At 31.2% G+C, this 16,259-nt stretch overlaps 2 protein-coding genes and 1 long non-coding RNA gene across 5 annotated transcripts; 1 reads left to right on the top strand and 2 right to left on the bottom strand.

Moving 5' to 3' along the window:
* Window positions 1–336: 336 nt before the first annotated feature.
* Window positions 337–3,861, bottom strand: LOC105799359 (F-box protein At2g26850). 2 transcript variants are annotated; one of them, XM_052620463.1, is made up of 5 exons: window positions 2,414–3,861; window positions 2,246–2,337; window positions 1,944–2,122; window positions 1,641–1,715; window positions 337–822 (listed from the first exon to the last, which is right to left on the bottom strand). In XM_052620463.1, the coding sequence occupies exons 1-5, from the start codon at window positions 3,083–3,085 to the stop codon at window positions 635–637; spliced, it is 1,206 nt and encodes a 401-aa protein (XP_052476423.1). In that variant the 5' UTR covers window positions 3,086–3,861; the 3' UTR covers window positions 337–634. The 2 variants fall into 2 exon arrangements, with proteins under 2 accessions (XP_052476423.1, XP_012485328.1); XM_012629874.2 differs by having other exon boundaries at window positions 2,246–2,325; window positions 2,414–3,856.
* An 8,401-nt stretch (window positions 3,862–12,262) lies between these two features.
* Window positions 12,263–14,124, top strand: LOC128032452 (uncharacterized). Its single transcript, XR_008188616.1, has 2 exons — window positions 12,263–12,497; window positions 13,620–14,124. It is a non-coding gene; the product is annotated as an uncharacterized LOC128032452 (long non-coding RNA).
* On the bottom strand, window positions 13,794–15,830 carry LOC105799358 (heat stress transcription factor B-4b). 2 transcript variants are annotated; one of them, XM_052620599.1, is made up of 4 exons: window positions 15,516–15,830; window positions 14,302–15,388; window positions 14,133–14,220; window positions 13,794–13,929 (listed from the first exon to the last, which is right to left on the bottom strand). In XM_052620599.1, the coding sequence occupies exons 1-2, from the start codon at window positions 15,750–15,752 to the stop codon at window positions 14,849–14,851; spliced, it is 777 nt and encodes a 258-aa protein (XP_052476559.1). In that variant the 5' UTR covers window positions 15,753–15,830; the 3' UTR covers window positions 13,794–13,929; window positions 14,133–14,220; window positions 14,302–14,848. The 2 variants fall into 2 exon arrangements, with proteins under 2 accessions (XP_052476559.1, XP_052476560.1); XM_052620600.1 differs by having other exon boundaries at window positions 14,133–14,217.
* Between the last annotated feature and the right edge of the window lie 429 nt (window positions 15,831–16,259).

Genomic DNA, 16,259 nt, shown 5'->3' with positions numbered 1-16,259 from the left:
CCCAGGCCGTAGAGAAGATTTCTGCCTTATTGCCAAAATTTAATTAATCCTAATTCTTTTTATAAAGATTATAATTTTTTTTAATGTGTGAAAATCTCAAGATTCAAGCTCGAGTTCTACTATATATGCATGATGTCTGGGGTTTTAACTTTAATTTTTATCATGTATAAATCTTTTTCAGATTGATTCTAATGATATATTGATTTTATAATGTTAATTATGATGAATTGTTTGGATTTATTTTTATATTTAAGTTAATTCTAATATTAATTAATCATGTGTTACTTGTAATAGAAATATATTATTAGACTGGTTCATTTTTGTTAAAAGAAATGATTAGAATAAAAGAAGATTTACTTCTCATGATTGTCAAATGCAATATCAACAAATAATCATAGAAGAAGAAGGGTTGAAACAAAATTTGGAGGGTGGAAAAGGAAGGACAACCTACATCGTCTGAGGTCTACAGCATATAAATATTCCATGTTTCACAAAGTGGTTCTTCTCTACCCCCATCAATAAATCAACACAAGCTTTACATAATCGTGGGATATGCCAAGACGGATTTTAGAACAATGCTCCCCTCCACTTTCAGTACCACCATTTTTATAGACATGCATGAGGAGGGAAATGGCTATTCCAGGATTTCAGCTGGCCACAGCCGCTTCCATGTCGATATCTCCTCGACGCTGCCAAGTTTTCGGATTCCACCATAAAATCCATCTCCCTCGTTTCCCTCCTCCCGATGTTCTTTCCGGTCGATCGTCGTGTGTCGCCACCTTGAGCCCAGGGCATACTGGTTGAACTCTAACACAACCGTATCTGTCAACCACACTCAGACGCTCAATTATTTTCAACACAACACAAATAACTAAACCCTTTATTACAACACCATTATAAATCAATTGCAACAGTACATGTGCAACTCTGTTTTCTCAAGTTGCAAATAATTACCGAAAGAGACCCTTTCTTTTATTTTGATGTAACATGGACTGGGGGGGGGGCATTTTGAGCTTTATTGTCAATAAATGAAAATTTGGAAACGTAAAACAATCATTGCAGCCCCACACAAGTTAAAAAGATTGTAGATAAGTAAGCAAATAGAGTCCATGGGGGGACATTGGGTTCTTTTAGTGTGGTTGGCCATAACTGTTCTGCTGAGACACAAGTTATCACAATGTTGGTTGAATGACAACAATTTGTGTTTGGGGACCAACCCAACATCACAACCTGGGCCCCATGTATTCCAAATATGAAAACATCCTACCCTAAAATGGAAGTCCATTAAACTTCAACTTTTTCAACTGCTATATCTTCATTTCTACTCAAACATAGGTAATAGGGTAATGAGGATAATGATTGAGCGTATTCACATTAGACACGTACCCGTATCCGATAGTTAAGTAGCAAAATTTGAAACAAAGTACCCTTGGCCTCTCTCTCTCTCTCACACACACACACACACACACGGTGTTAATTTCTTCAAGACAAAGAGTAGATATTTCCATTTTGTGTTTGATCTTATATGCAGGAGATATGTCCCTTGGAATAGCTTAAAAGTCGGATAACATGTGATGCTTGCAATAATACCAAAGTAGTATTTTCAGATTCCCATTTGAGAAAAGATGAAATCAACTTACCACTATTATGACAACGGCAGTAATTTTCGTTCCCATCACATGATGCCAAGTGACCAACTACACCATACCACCAACCTGCAATATATATGTGGCAGTTTTATCAGCAATAGAAACATTATAATATGATTAATTGGGTTATTTGAAAAGATATTTGTTGGCATACCAATTGCCTCAACTCATCAAAGAAATTAAGATCATATTTGCAATATGGAAATAAACAAGACAAGCCTCCAACAGGATAACATTTCAAGTAACTTCAAAGAAGAAACAAAACATACAAGTTATGAGATACGAAAAACTAACCATAAGGGAATTCTTTGTTTCTTCTCCATTGAATCTCAATGTGATCACCTGGGCGTAGCTCATTCAGACAATCAGAAATATGAAGATCATGTGGTGAAGTGTCAACGGGCGGTGCTCTTATCCGTTCCCACGGCACGTTATTCTCTATGGCTACTGCCCTCCTTCCATGAGGAGGGTACCTGAAATCATCAAACCAAATCTAATATCAATCCACCAAATTAATTTTCAAAGCATTAGGCCTGTTTTGATCCCTTTGATATGGAACCTGATTCCAGCAAAAGCATGTTCATATCCCAAATTACCTTGCTTGGAATGTGTCAGTACGTTGATCATAACACAGCTCTGCATCATAGCATGATAGCATAAAACCAACATGGCCATTCTGCCAAGGAATCTATAATCAAAAATCGAATCATAGAAAAAAGAAATGGGAAGAAAGCATAAATTGCAATGCTGATTTGAATGAATACCTCACGGTTATAGACCTGAGCAGGGAAGCAGAATCTACCAGTTTCCAGAGCAAGAAACCAAGACATGATTGACTCACGTGGCAAAGAACTCTGCTTACTACAATCATCAACCTTTGGTTTAATCCACCAAGATGGCCTAACAATGGAGAAAATCCTCATCAAACCTTTTGGTCTCCATTGTTTCAAATGACTTGAATCCTTTCTTAAAGCAATAAGCCATTGCCACTCTCTATAAGCAACAGGACCAATAATTCTACCCCACTTGTTTTTCATATGTTTTTCCCAGAAATGATCAGTGATACACCTACTTCTTAAAGAGCTGCAAACACCAGCCATGCTACAAAGACTAGCAGGTGGTAGTCTTTCGAGAATGCTTTCCAGGACCAATTCTGGTAAGTCCAAAATTGACATGGCAGCTCCTTCTTCAACAACTTCCTCCTCAAAGTTGTCAACTTTTGAAGTGAGAGACATCTTTTTGAGAGACATTTTGGAGGTGAAATAACAAAGACTAGAACTAGTTTTGATAAACTTGGTAACGGAAGAAAAGGAAACGTCTTTCCCAAACCAGAGAGACAATAATTTCACCTCAGTATCCCATGGTGGAAGTGATTTCTTCAACTTAAACAGGAAGATGATGGGAAAACAAGTAAGGAAGAAGTAAAGTAGTAGCATTCCAAGAAAAATACAAAATGAAAAAAGAAAAGAAAGAAAGGTGAAATTATTGTCTGTGAGTCCAAATTCAATGAAATAAGGCAAAAGAAATCAATGGTAGAACCCAATTGTCTGTCCTCTCCTCTCGTCTTCCTTCCATTCATAAACAAATCGTCCAAAAAACAAATCACAAAAAGAAAGGGTTTTTATTGGTTAATATCAGAGCCCACCAAACCCCAAAAGTGGGCCACCCTTTGTTAATGACTAATCAGAATAAAAGTTATTAGTAAATTAGGAGAAGAAAAGAATTTTTCTTTTGTTGCAAACAACCCCTAAAGAGAAAAAGGAAAACTTATTCCTTTCTTTTTATTAAGAAAAACAACTCAGCCGTACAGACAACTAAACAATTGTGGTGTAATGAGAAAGAGATTTAGTGGATGAAAACCCAGAAACAGATGAAATGAAATAATGGTGGTGGGGTTACTGAGATCTGATATGGAGGTATTTCTGACACCTGGAAAATTTTATCCACCAAAAAGAATCTTTTCACTGGGATAAATAAAAGTCTAGATGCAACCACCCATATCCATTCAATTTTCTTAAAAACACTTTATTTTAATTTTAGGAACAAATCCACAACATTAGAAAAATCTTGCCCTCTTTTCCTGTTTGAAGACAAAACAAAACAGACAACAAATCTGGGTTAGATTGGGATTGAAACAAAACATAAGGAATGAGATTCAGAAATTTGATGAAGAAGACCTTATTTTGATCTTCTTCATCAAATTCTTTCCTTCTTTTTCTCTTTTTTATTTCTGGGCAGATGAAAAATGATGAATGGGCGGTTTTGGTTAAAACGGGATATATTTATACAATTTTGTGTGGATATTAAAAGCAAAATTTTATGAAAATTTTTCTGTCATTGTTTTTAACAAGTGGGAGGAAAATCCGTCCCGCCAGAAAAACCAATCCCTTTTAGTTTTACGATAATTTTAATTAAAAAATATTTCAAATATTCAACTTAACCATAGACAAAGATTCTCTATCTCCTCATTTAAATCAAACTGTTAATCAACTAACAGCTCCAATCACAAACTTGTTTCAACTTCAATACTTTATATTTCACAATCTCAGCTCAAACCTAAAATTGGATTTTCACTTTTCTTTTTAGTTTAAACTTGTTTAACAAAATTAATATTGTTTAACCTAAAATTTCACAAGTAAAGTTATAATTTGATAAGCAAAATTTTGTGAATTAATATCCATAATATATATATATATAATATGTACTTGGCGTGTTAGTATCACAAATTAACTGAATATTAAATTGATGGAAAATGGTTAAAACTTCCTTCTTTTACAATGAATAAATATTTTGAGAGTAATTTTGTCTTTTAAATTTTATATATTGTTGATTGGGGGCTAGCAGGACCTGCCCTAAAATGAATTTTTTCATTTAAGTCCTTTTATAATTTATAAAATTTTAGATTAGTAATAGTAAAATTACATTTTGCCCCCCAAAAACGATAAAAATTTGATTTAATCTTTTAAAAATTATAAAGATATAGCTATTAAAATAGTGAAATTGTATTTTTAATTACTATCGTAAATATATATAATTTATTTTCGACTCCCTACAAAAAATTTCTAGCTTTGCTCCTGTTGTTGATACAAAATACAACAAGTGAGGAGATAAAGGTGGTGCAATGGTGGCCGATTCACCTATAAAGGCTGAGAGTCGAAACCAGGACAAGTGTTCAGAGTAACTCTAGGGAGCTAAAAGCTCGATCTCTTGTTCATAGTTTTCCAAAGTATTTATAAGAAATGTTCATTTGTCCACTAGCATGATATGGCTGGATTAGCGTCCAACCCGCTAATGCATAATAGATAACCATAGACACATATTATTGGTTTCTATCCATAAGAGGTAGTCTAGCCTAAATAGATTCATTATTGTCTTGGAAGTGTGTTCAAAGTAGAATAACATTCACCTTTAAGCTCGAGTGGCAGGTCCCGTTTGAATTGGGGCGGGTGGTCATACTTAGGAAATCAATGCAGAATTAACAATGTCTTTTGGACTTACCACGTGTCTCCTTAACATAGAGATATAACATATATAATATCAGAAATCAATTTAAATCAATACATAATGAACACAAATCATCGTAGCTTCTAAAACTTTAGCTTTACCAATTCAACTAACTTCTCATTTATTTTAAGGTTATTATTATATACATTGCCAGTAGAAAAGATAATTCCACAAGTAAGCTTAAGATGATTATATGTGTCTATTTATTTATTTATTTATTAATTCTTTTAAATATAATTTAATGCACACATGTCATCATCTAATTCTTGCTTGGGAAACTTTTCTTTCCATTAATAGTGCACCAACATATAATCATTATTTTAGTTAAATTGGTCTAAGTCAACTAGACATCAATTCATTTGGGAAAATTCTAAAACTTTTTCTTTTTAAAAAGTAATAAATATTGTTATACTGCATATAAAAAGTAAATTAAAAATTCATACGGTGAGATTTGAACTTAAGCATTATAGGATCTAAAACATTAATTTTATCAATTCTACCAAAACATCATTTATTTTAACATCATTTTTTGTAAATATATTTATGATACTTTTTTTTCACATTTGATTCTATATGTGCCATAATTTAGTATTTATCTATACTTATTATAAAGTCTCTAATTGAGTTAGTGTCACGGGTTAACTGGATGCTAATTTAGTTAGAAAAAATACCCTCACTTTACAAAGTAAGGTGTTGTTTGATAAACTGAAAAATTAAGTATTGAAAATTAAAGCACTGAATTTAAATTATAAAATTTTGATATATTACTTAAAATTAATTATGGAATATAATCGATTGTTTGATAAATATGAATTTTAATTTATAAAAAATAAATATCTACATTTCACCTTATTCTAAACAAAATAAAATTTTAAACATAAAGTTTTTATAGGATAGTATAACATTAAAATAAATAAAATAGAATATAATTAATTGAAAATATTCTCATTAAGTGATAAGTAGTTGGTATCTACTTATTCCTTTTATACCTTTTAAAAAGAAAATCTATCATATTATTTTTATTTTAGATTACCAAATCTATGTAAAAAAATTAAATTAATTTTTCACTATCAAACAAGACCTAAATTGTAATATTTTAAGAGTATTTTATCATTTTATTTTAAATAAAATAGAAAAATAAATATACATTTAAATTCAAACCTCTTTAATTTTTCATATTTATATTTTACCATTTAACCAAAATTTAATTAATGGATAATTTATAAATATATTTGTTATATAATTAAAGAAAAAAGAGTATCTAAAATAATTCAATTTATAGTTAAAGGTGGGCGGTTGAAAGCGCGGACCAATCATCGTAAAGGTTAAGGAGCAGTGGGAACTAGGAAAAATGCACTTGATTCCACCAATAACGCTGATTTTTGGATCACTAAAGCAAGTGGGCTTGCACGTGCATGCTTCTTCCTTATCTTCCCCCATCTCACTCCTTCTTGCAAGGGAGTTCCAATTTCCAAGGTTGTATTTTTCTTTCATGGTTAGACTTTGTTATTACTCCCTTTACTTTATAGAAGTTATGAATTAAGTTCTTGTACTTTAATTTTGTCATTTTTAGCCCTTATACTTTTTTAATTTTAAAATTTCAGTCCTTTTCAAATGATAATTGTTAAATTCATTCATTTAAGTTGCATTCTTTCTATAATTTGATGGGACAAATATATTATCATGCGTGTTATATCATATCAACTTGTTATTTTCATGTATTACTTGCTAAAAATCTAGTCAATGGATTAATGATTATTATTTATATCAAGACTGAAATTTCCAAATTCAAAAGTGTAAGGACTTAAAATGATCCAGTTAGAATATATAGACTAAATCTACAACTTTACGCATAATACAAGACAATGACTAGTAATTGAATTTAGCTAAACAGATTTAATATCTATTGTTTAAGCCAGGACTAAAATTTCAAAATTCAAAAAGAATAAGGACTAAAATTGACCAATTTGAAAAGTTCAAGAACTAAATTGATCAAATTGAAGTGGAGGGACTAGATCCATAACTTTTATGAAGTATAGGGACGAATAGCATAATTTAACCTTCTTTTATTTAACTAGTGTTGGGAAAAACAAAAACAAATCTTGCCTAAGTAGATCTTCCCGTAAATGGGATGCGATTATTCGGATCAAATTTAAATATGGTAGTGATGGTTTTTATAATAAATTAATTTTTAATTTTATAAATTGCGGTTTTATATATTTATTTTTTAATTTATTAAATAATTTATTTTTATTTAATTAGTTAATGTTAAATAATATTAATTATTTAAATTATTAAACATTGTTGAGTGTTTTTTTGTTGTTTCTCATCGAAAGGGACAATCGAATATTTATACACATGATTACTGTTCATGGAACTAATATTCTTAGTGACATGTGTGTTGTTCTAGTTTGCCTGCAGGACTTTGTGACCTCTACATGCAAACTCTTTGGGTATATACAAACTGGAATCACAGGCTCCCCTTGCGAGCCCTTCTTGGCATATGCGAACTGGGACCACGAGCTCCTCGTGCGAGCACTCCTCGACATATGCGAAGTAGGACCGTGAACTCCCTTTGCTTAGCCCCCCCGCTAGAAGGCCTACACACATCCATCTAGTAGGGCCCAGTAGGGTTACGAGTAGGCAACTCGAACTTTATCTGAGTTTCAGGTTGGTGATCACGAATTCATAACAAACATAATTGAAATATATTAACTACTTTAATAATTTATTTTATAAATAGTAAAAAAAAAACTCAAAACTCACCATCTCAAAATGAGAAATATAAGTTCCTAAAACACTTTTTTTTAATAATTTTAAATTTTTTAATAACTTTACGTTCTTTAAAAATTTTGCAATTTTTCTATATTTTTTACAAATTTTTAATGTTTTTAACAATTTACAATTTTTAATAATTTTTATAATATTTTAATAATTTTATTTAATCAATGTAAGTGATTCATCACATCATCAAATAATATATCATGTCATTGATAATAAGATACGTTAGCATCGTTTAACTTATTTAAGTGTCGTTAATTTTAGATACTAAAATAAGTAATAAAACAAATTTATGTACTAAAATGAAAAATAGTTTAAATATTAAAATGGGAAAAGGGTTGTAATTCAATTGCGAAATGAATAAATCTAAACTATATATCACTTTTTTTTCTAATGAAGAAAACATTAGAAAAGTATTCTAGAATTGTCATACTTTTTAAATAAGAAAGTAGTTTTATAAGTATTTGGGGTTTGACCTAACAATCCTTATGTTGCTGCCCATTAAATCAACCAAATCTTTTGTTTGTTTTTAATTACTAGTTTTTCCTTACCATTCACCTAATTTTATATAATTTGATTACTGTTTTCAACTCAATATTAAAAGAGTTTACTCCAATATGAGAAGAAGAAGAAAATACTCAACTAAGAAATAAGGAAAGTTGACAATTTTATTTAATTTTATAAAAAATTCAAATTCATTTTGGTTTGATTCTCAAAGCTCTTTTAAGTTTTCAAGAGGAAAAAGAAAAGAAAAGAAGACAAAATGGAAATATCCAATCTTTTGAATTAAGGAATAATTGATTATGGATATTGTTTTTAATTAAGTTGGGTTGAATGGTTATATTGAGATTTAATCTCTTTTTTTTTTTTTTATTTTAGGCTTTAAATTTGATGATTGTTTGTGTATTAGGGTTTGAATTAGAGGTGATCATGTGCCGGACCTCAACATAATTTTAGGTTTGGGTCCGGCCCAAAAAATGAGTTAAAATTTTTGTCCAAGCTCGGCCCGGATAAAATATCAAAACTTGAGTCCAATCCAGTCTACTCGTATTAAATTTTTTTATATTATTATTTTTATATAAAAACATTTAAAAGATATAATACATCAAATACACTAAAAACACTAAAATAAATATTTTTCAACAAATTAATAATAAATTAAAAAATATTTAATATTTATGCTTAAATAACACCAAGATGCGCCAACTTAGCAAGCAAATGCCTCTTAAATAGTAACAAAATTAACAATAAAATAAGAGTTATACAATATCCAAACAATAATAACAAAATAATAACAATATAATAACGATATGGCAGCAAAACAGTGGCAAAACAACACCAAAACAGTGAAAGCGACAATAGTTTTTCTTTTTCAAATTTGAGCCAAGCCGAGCTAGGCTCCGGCAAAAAAAGCTTACTCGATACTCAATTTATTTAGAAAATGGGCCTCATTTTTTGTCCATACTCTCCTATTTTTTAGGCAGGTTAGGTGGCTCGACTCATCATCAGTCTAGTTTGAACTAAATAATTGTTCCCACGTTGAGGTTTGATTTTTTTTTGTCTAAATTAACCTTTGAACTTGACAATTGATCTCATATTGAGACTTGAACTTGAAAAATATTTCTATATTGGGCCTTAGGATTTTCAAAAAATAATTTAAATAAAAAAATTTAAATCGAGAAAAACTATCAAAATTGACTCGTTAAATTAAAGATTGTGTTTCCTCTCGATTAAAAAAGGAAGAGCCTTTGAATGGGGTGATTAATGGGCGGTTGGACTTGATGGGGCGGCGGAGGGTATAGTGTGTATGGAAGTCTACTAGTTCACGGGAGAGGTCATAAATGGTGACGCACAAAACATTTTTTATTGGTTAGTGTAGCGACAGCATCATGTTTTTAAATCAGTAAAAAAGAAAAAAAGAAAAACTACCAATAATTTAAGAATACGAGTTGAATTTGTTTAAATATTGAAGAGTTATCTCTATATTTTTTCTTCTTATTGGTCAATGTTGAATAACGAATTAAAATATTTATTTAATTTAATGATATAATACATTTCTTAAATTACTCATAAAATTTTCAAACTTCAACTAATTAAATTTAAAATTAATAATACGACTAATTAGCATGTTTGAATGCACAACCTTCAATTTACCGTAACCTTAACAACACCAATTAAATTAATATTATGATATTGTTTGATAAACTGAAAAATTAAATATAGAAAAAAATTAAATGCTAAAATTTTAATGCGTTGAATTTACATTATCAAATTGTTTATTATGTTAATAAAAAAATTAAATACCAAATATAATTATGTTGTTTGATAATATCAAATTTTTTTTGGTAGAAAAATAGACAGCTTAAAGCGAAAAACTCGAAAAATTACTCTAGCGATTCAAAGCAAGAACATAATCCGTCTCAATTAAACTTCTAGCTGATTGCGGAGGTTCTTCAAACCAATGAATAAATGATGGATAAGATGCATTTCAGTCAAATGACTATCTGCAGCTCCGCCATCTAAAATCAATTTAACTAAGAGAGCATTGTCACACTCCACTTCCAGCTGTCGATAACCTTTCCTCCATGATATAAGTAGGCCTTCAAGTAAGGCTCTCGCCTCAATCTTAAAAATTGAATCATTTCCTAACTGCACCAAAAAACCACCTAACCACTTTCCGCAAATGAGTTATTTCTCGATACAGCTCCATCCGTAATAAATTTTAATTTTTAAAAATACTTATTTCATAATTTTAATCTTAATATATAATATGATATTTTATGTTGCTTTTGATTATTTTATTTTTAACAAAAGTAAATAGATAATGAATTTTGAATATTGTTCTTTTAAAATAAAATCAATTTCACTTTTTCAACATTAAGTGAAAATTTATTATGATTATCAAATACAATGCTTAGAACTACTTATAGCCCATAAATAGGAGGATAATGCACTTCTGTGCACTCGAACCGATGTCTTCCTACATTCACAACAATGCGCATGCCAATCAAACTAAGACTCAATCAATTTTTTAAGAATCAATTATTAAAAAAAAAATTTAGCATATTTGAAGCCACTTATATGATATCATCACTAATGGTTGAGTTAGGTTTGAAAATCTTGGTGGCATTTATTTATTTCTATCATAAAGCATAACATTTTTTAACCAAAAAAAGAGAAGTGTTGTTTAATGTATGATAGTGTGTGGAATTATAGGGAAATTGTTTCTTAAGAAGTTATATTATTAATTTCTTGTTAGCTTAGGGTTTTCATAAGACTCATAGTCTCATAAAGGTTAAGCATTCCATGCATCATCCTCCATTAAACTTTTCTTTATTCCTCCAAAAATGGATTGGGGTTTAGTGGATTTGCCTAACCCAATTTCTACCTCACTTATATCAACTTCTTTTTATTTTATTTCATCAACATTTATTTATTCCATTCATTATTACTGTAATCCAAACTTTTCATAAGTAAATCTAATAAAACAACACTTTTTTTTTTCTTATTTTTGAAGTTTAAACTCCTCAAATTTATTAAATAATTTTTGTTTAAAGGTTGATGATAGTGGCTTCCTCGTCTTTAGGCGATCTTAATTGAACAGGAATAGAGATATCTTATTTTATTAGGTATTTATTTTTACTATGATAACGGTCACGCGTTAGAATTTTAATCTGACAAATCACGTGATTTTAAGTGATTTTTTAGGTTCAAATCCGCCTAAGTTACTCTCGAAAAATAAGAATTCTCGTAAAAATTCTCTAAGATATCGAAGCAAAGTGAAAACAAACTCGAAAGAGAAAAAGCAATGCAAGAACGAAAAAGCTACAAAAAAAAAATTGCGCACCAAGTGTTTGAGTAAATGCTCTCAATATATTTTTTAACTCAAGAATGAAATCCAATGAGATGATTGCAAATAAGGGGGAGTACCTCTATTTATAGTTGAGCTCCTCCAGATTTAATGGTATATATTGAGTTACATCAACGACTGAAATTAATGTCTATTTACAAGATGAGAATCCTAAGGGTTTTAAAGTTTATACATTTTTATCTCTTAGGATTTACATTAATTGCCTTGGTAATTTAAACTGAGGTTTCAAGTAGATATCTTCTTCATAGATTCCATAAATTGGGTCAGTTTAAATGAGTCAAATGAGTCCAATTTAATCAGGTGACCTTCATGAGATGTTCTATACGCAATGATCACAAATTTTGATCCGCGACTTGTGACACAAAACATTTAACTTGAAATTTAGTGTTCTATTTGCTCTACAAATATAAAAAAGAAAATCAAACAAATATCTTTTTATATAATTTTGAGCTATACTTAGATAATCCATTCCTCTCCCGTCTTATATATTTGTTTCCTAAAATGTGTGGTTGAAGATGTGCTAGTAAAGGTGGACAAGTTTATTTTTCCGATAGATTTCATTATCTTAGATATGGAGGAAGATAGAGAGGTCGTATTTATCCTTGGCGGACCATTCCTTACAATTGAAAGACCACTTATTGATGTTCAAGAAGATAAACTTACCGGTTACCATGAGGGTCAATGATGAGCAGGTAACTGTTAAAATTCTCTTCTGTGAAACATTCAAATTATAAAGAAGAATGCTTCTCAATTGGTGTGGTAGACAAAGCTAATTTTGATTCTTTTGAGAATTTTTATCCGGTTGATTTTATGCAAACTGAAGCTAAAAGAAAATATGGTGTGTTCTTTCGATTATATTCCAAGCTATGCGAAACCAATCTCAAAGTTTGAATAATTGAGTTTATACTTGAGATCTTTTAAGGATTTGAAGTTCTTGACTAAAGAGCCAGTATGACAGAAGACTTGCACGAAAATGAACTGAGCCAAGACAATAAATGTTCTTATTAAAATCACGGCTCAAGCTAAGATTTGAAAAGTGAAAATTTTGCTAGGTAAAACTATTTCGGGTTTTAGAAATGTTTCTTTATGAAGTAGTAAAAACTTCTTCGAAAAAGACTTAAGTATTGTTGGGGAGGTACTGTAGAGCATCGGGAAGCTGTCATCAAACTTTAGAATCTAAGAAAGTCACTGTAACTAAGCGATATGTCTAACAAAATTATTTCATATCATATATTTATAAATGTTAATTAGAGCCATAGTTCTTCGTTGACTACAAAGCAATATGCCTAACGTTGGTTGATGTTTTTGTTCTTATGTAAATTAATTACATTATTGTTGGTAGGAAGAAAGAAGAATGAAAGAAAAAATAATTTTTCTTATTGTTTCTTGGTGTTGAGATGCAATTAAGAACCATGACTGACATTAAAATTTCAATAGAATGAGCCAACCAAATATTGCAATTGCGGCATAATAGAACTCAAGGATTTTGTAGGATTATTGCAAACTAGATTTTAACAACATCTGTTCATGCATTGTAATTAGTTCAAGAAAAGGGAGGCATGAAATGCAAAGCAAAAGGCAATTATTCGAGTGTTAGGCGATTGGGCTAAATCATACAATAATCTACCTATATATGACTGGCTGCAATGTAACATTTCAATCCTACTACAATTGCAGAACTGCAAACAAGATAGTTATAGACTGGTAGAAGATAAACATACATTCCATACACATATTTTGAGATTAAAGTCATGCATTTATGGGGTTTGTTTATTATGACATTTTATGATGACTAAATGACCATCTTGCTGTAGGGAATTTCTTGAGATGTGATCAAGCAGGTTAGCACGTTTTCATTTCTTGTGTAAAAAGGGCCACATTCACACCATTACGACATCGGACAAACAAAAGGCTTACGTTCATCCATAAACCATCTTATGTAATCATGAGATGGTTTGAAATTATCACCAAGAATCCATTCTTTATGCCTAGTAGGCCAAACTTCATCATGGTGCCCGCCCATATCAATCTTGTGAAGCTTATCAACGTTGATTGGCATTTTGGGAATTGATTGTTGCATCCCAAATTGTCACATTACTCCATCAGTTTGTTGCCACTCCACAACTGCAAAGCATATCAATGTTGTATTTGCATTCCATAAGTGACAATGGTCATAAACTTCTAAAGGTAGGCATACTACAATTTCATTTGAAGAATATGGCATCCAAATAAACTGCAAATGATTTATTAAAAAAAGTTTAAAGTATTAGAAGAGTGCATATGCATCAAATGCATGAATACTTGAATCAAATTATAAAATCATTTACCTTATCATATTCTAATCGATCTAGTTGTAGTCTAATGCTTGCAAGGTCAGATGGAATACCAGTATGATCCTTACGGTTGTTCCATCTGCTAAAGTCATATATAAAATACTAATAATTATATGAACAATACAATCTGGTCCAATATGAATTAATTAGCCAGCGTTTTTACCTGCTAGCAAGAGGGTATAGCCGTTCGTGGTGAAAGAAATGGCAATCGATTGGAGTAACACTAAACATCAGGGCTCTTTGGAAATGTAGCACGACAGAGTTCTTTATACACGCAGAACCCCAACTATAAGTCCCAGCCAACTCAAAATCTCTAAGTAATGGAAGATACATTAAATGTTCTAGACTTCCAGATCAATCGGGCATTAGCATTCCTTTAATCAGACATAGAATATAAATGTTGAGGAAAAAAATCCATAATTTATTTTATTTCTGAGATTTCTATTATAGAAAAGTGTTTTTTTTATTAATTTTTAAAAAAATAGAAAATGAAACTGTTTTTCGAAAATATCAGTGAGAAAGTATGGAAAGTGAATTAACTTGGGTGAAGTTCACCATTTCTTTCAAGCCTTGTACTGCAAATTAGATCAACTATCAAATTCTAGGTAAGCTAAGCTAAGGAAGATTAATGATGATTATCAAATATGTCTAAATCAACCAAAAAAGCTAATCAGTGGAGGCACAGCCAGCATTTCAATTCTCGCCGAATATTAATGTTTTCGGGGCGCAAACCGTTCGTTGTCAATGAGAGGGACTCCGAAAAGCTTCACATTACTGTTATTTGGCACAGTCAGTGATGATGAGTTGCCCAAAACGCTGGTTTCAGCAGTTTCAGTGCCAGAAACATGGATTGAAGGACCCAATTGTATGATGTTGGATCCTACTGTATTGGCCTTTTGTTGATAAGGCACTGGTTTCACATGATTTTGGATGAAATAAATAATGTCATTGTAAAGGGTCTTCATGTGAGTGAGTTCAGATACTAGCATGTAGTTCTTTCTTCGTAGTCTCTGATTATCTTGGGTAAGTGCTGTTAGAATGTCGGTACTGCTGCCTCTCGGAGATGGCGATGGAGACTCCATCCAACCATGGCTGTCTTCTGGTTTCAGAAACAACTGTTGAGGTTGTTGCTGGTCGTGGTGGTTTCGATGGGTTTTTCTTCGATGGATCTCTGACAGCAAGTGCTTAGCTCCTTTCCTGAAATTCTCATTTGCAAACTCCCATCTGTCTGCCACTACTTTCTTAAATCCCTGTAAACATATGTTTAAAGATGTTGAGAAAAGATGGATGAGCACTGAAAACACCAGATTATTTAAGCAATCAAAGCTTGAAAAACCATTTCAATGCAAGTGGAGAGATCTAGAGAGAGAGAGAGACATAGGTATTAAGCTGCCTGACAAAGCTGGAGAAATTGTTGTGCTTGAAATAGTTAGGGAGAAGATTCTTGGCGAAGTCAGTGATTCTCCACACCACGAAGGAGGTTTCATTTTCACCCCAAGACACAATGTGGTCAGTGAGAGGGTCATCAACAAGCTGGTATGTCTTTGTTAGAAATGGTGCCGGAACTGGGTTCTGGGGTTCCACACTGAACACCAACTCTTCACTCCTTTCCATTAGTTCACACTCACACCTAATAGCAGTAAAAGATGAGCAAGTTCTAGTTAATTTCTAACCAAGGGGGGGTTTAAAGCAGTTTCCCCCACTTCTTCTCTCTCTCATTATCACTCTCTAACTTTATGAAACAGAAACATATGACTTTGTCAATAAAATATAATAACCTTGCTATCCTTTTTGCCTCTCACTGCTACATTACCATTTTAAATTTATTAAATATCATCATCTGAGTATTCAAATTCCTGAAATTTATAACTTTAAGGAGCATATGACAACGTCAGCCAAAATTTTTGAGAATTTCAAGATTTACTATAATATGATCCATTAAGACCATTGATCATCCAAATTGTGGCGGTGAATGGAGTGATGCTTCTGGAACATTTTCTTTGATTAGGCCACTCCCAAGTTCTTATTTTAATATTCACTCACCTTTTTTTCTAAATAAATAATTTTTTTAGCCCTTAAAGATACTTTGTTTTTTGTTTGACAAACTTACTACTGATTTTG

This window comes from Gossypium raimondii, chromosome 9 (assembly GCF_025698545.1).
Source record: "Gossypium raimondii isolate GPD5lz chromosome 9, ASM2569854v1, whole genome shotgun sequence".
In the NCBI taxonomy this organism is placed as follows: Eukaryota; Viridiplantae; Streptophyta; class Magnoliopsida; order Malvales; family Malvaceae; genus Gossypium; species Gossypium raimondii.
This window is presented reverse-complemented; position numbering and strand designations above follow the sequence as displayed.

What these genes read in the sequence shown, in the direction of transcription:
- LOC105799359 (XM_052620463.1), bottom strand. Translation starts at nt 3,085, where the DNA reads ATGCTACTACTTTACTTCTTCCTTACTTGTTTTCCCATCATCTTCCTG. An exon ending in ACTGACACATTCCAAGCAAG is followed by an intron (nt 2,123 to 2,245) that starts GTAATTTGGGAT and finishes TGATGATTTCAG; the next exon opens with GTACCCTCCTCATGGAAGGA. An exon ending in CTGCCGTTGTCATAATAGTG is followed by an intron (nt 823 to 1,640) that starts GTAAGTTGATTT and finishes TGTGGTTGACAG; the next exon opens with ATACGGTTGTGTTAGAGTTC.
- LOC105799358 (XM_052620599.1), bottom strand. Translation starts at nt 15,752, where the DNA reads ATGGAAAGGAGTGAAGAGTTGGTGTTCAGTGTGGAACCCCAGAACCCA. An exon ending in TCAGGCAGCTTAATACCTAT is followed by an intron (nt 15,389 to 15,515) that starts GTCTCTCTCTCT and finishes ATATGTTTACAG; the next exon opens with GGATTTAAGAAAGTAGTGGC.